Raw genomic sequence first — 1,750 nt, forward strand, 5'->3', positions numbered from 1 at the left:
TTTGCTGATATGATAATTACCAAATGAAACATTATCGTATGACTTCAGAAGAAAATAGTTGTTGAAAATTGGGCTGTGTTTGGTTGGTCTGATTTTTGCCCCAGTTCAGTCCAAATATAGTGGCACAAAAGACACTAAAACCCAGCTTTCAATGCCTTTCCAATCAATTTTTGCTCAGTGGGAACCTCGTGGCTCTTGGGTCATTGTAGTTTGTTGAGGTTGATGTTCTCCTTCGTTTTCCCTTTTGCATATATTTTATTTGCTCTAATTTGAAACAGTTAGCAGTGAGAAGAAGCCATTTTCCAGCTCTATGGCAGAGCTACTTGGCTCTTTCTCACTGACTTCAACCCACTATTCCTCCTGGTACAGAATCCTTTCATACTGATGTTTGCATGGTAGCCAAAAGTAAATATATTTATCTATGTTAGGCCACATTTCTTAAAACTTTTCGGTATGCTATATATTTTATTTTGTAAAACTAGTACTTTAATTCTACACCATTCTAGATGTTCTTGATGTATATAGCTATAGACGTTTAAGAATTAATCGGCCCAACACTGCAGCCTTGAAGCACCCATTATTTCAGAGGAACAGGTTAATTAGGGTCCATTAGGTCTTCCCTTCCTTCTTTCCTTCCCTCAGGTATCAGAATACCCGGTCATCCTGTCGATGGAGAACCACTGCAGCATCGACCAGCAGAGAGTCATGGCCCAACACCTCAAGCACATCCTTGGGGATAAGTTGCTTAAAGGCATGCTGGATGGCCGGCCTCCGGTCCGGCTGCCTTCTCCTGAGGTGAGCGTCCTGCAGCTGTTCTTTAATGGAGGTTTGCTTTGAGAACATAGGGGGTTTAGACGTTCTTTAGCAGGCCTATAATTATGGTGCATGATTGGTCCTTCAGGATCTGACAAGGGGTAGTCCCTGTGTTCCTTCTCTGGTTTGTTCTAATCTCAACTTGTTTGGTCCAACTGCCACCGACTTGAATTTTTAAATGTTTTCCTCTTGTGTTCAACACAAATTCATTTGCAGATAACGCCAGAGGTTTTAGGTCAAAGTGTTTCATTTTCCTCAGGAACTTAAAGGAAAGATTCTTCTGAAGGCAAAGAAAATCGGAGGCTTAGAGGATAGCTTCAATGGGACCGGGGAAGACCCTCTGACAGGAGAGGTCAGTGAAGAAGACGAGGTGGCAGAGATAGATGAAGACAATCTGCATCGTGAGAGCATCCGGCGACGAGTGAAGGTGGGTGTGTCTCCGATGCAAACCCCAACTGCCCTCCTCTCAGAATTCATCTGTTTTACTGGCTTTTAAGCTGTTAATTGCTTTAAATCGGGAAGTGGGCTGCGATGAACGAATTAAGGTCACCCAAAGTAAAAACACTCAATTTAATTAAAAGCATTATCATAGATTGATTGCAGCCTGCCCTATTTCTTTTCTGGGTTTTTTCAATGGGTAATTTTAGATTCACATCTAGTTCTGGTATGGGAAGGACCTGAATACGAAAGCTTACTGCGCAAAAGACAGTTCTGATATGGGAAGGACCTGAATACGAAAGCTTACTGCGCAAAAGACAGTTCTGAATCAATCAACAAAGGAATCTAAGAGGGAATCGTAGGCGGAGCAAATGTTGGCCAACGGAAGAAAACAGCAATTAAACCCAGAAAAGTAAATACTGAGAAAGGAATAGGAGATAATAAAGGAACCAGATAAGTTAGTAGGAAGACATGTGGAACAGCTGTAGCAGAAGGAAGG

General features: G+C 42.0%; 1 protein-coding gene across 1 annotated transcript in view; it reads left to right on the forward strand.

Annotated features, from left to right (window-relative positions):
- Positions 1-1,750, forward strand: part of LOC107105118 (1-phosphatidylinositol 4,5-bisphosphate phosphodiesterase delta-4-like) — a 37,617-nt gene that overhangs the window by 13,476 nt on the left and 22,391 nt on the right. Inside the window, exons 10-11 of the mRNA XM_015405232.1 lie at positions 643-795; positions 1,073-1,240. Coding sequence (XP_015260718.1) covers positions 643-795; positions 1,073-1,240 — 321 coding nt within the window. The remainder of the gene's footprint in view (positions 1-642; positions 796-1,072; positions 1,241-1,750) is intronic.

The sequence above is a fragment of the Cyprinodon variegatus genome, unplaced genomic scaffold, assembly GCF_000732505.1.
Source record: "Cyprinodon variegatus isolate N-32 unplaced genomic scaffold, C_variegatus-1.0 Scaffold2073, whole genome shotgun sequence".
Classification (NCBI taxonomy): domain Eukaryota; kingdom Metazoa; phylum Chordata; class Actinopteri; order Cyprinodontiformes; family Cyprinodontidae; genus Cyprinodon; species Cyprinodon variegatus.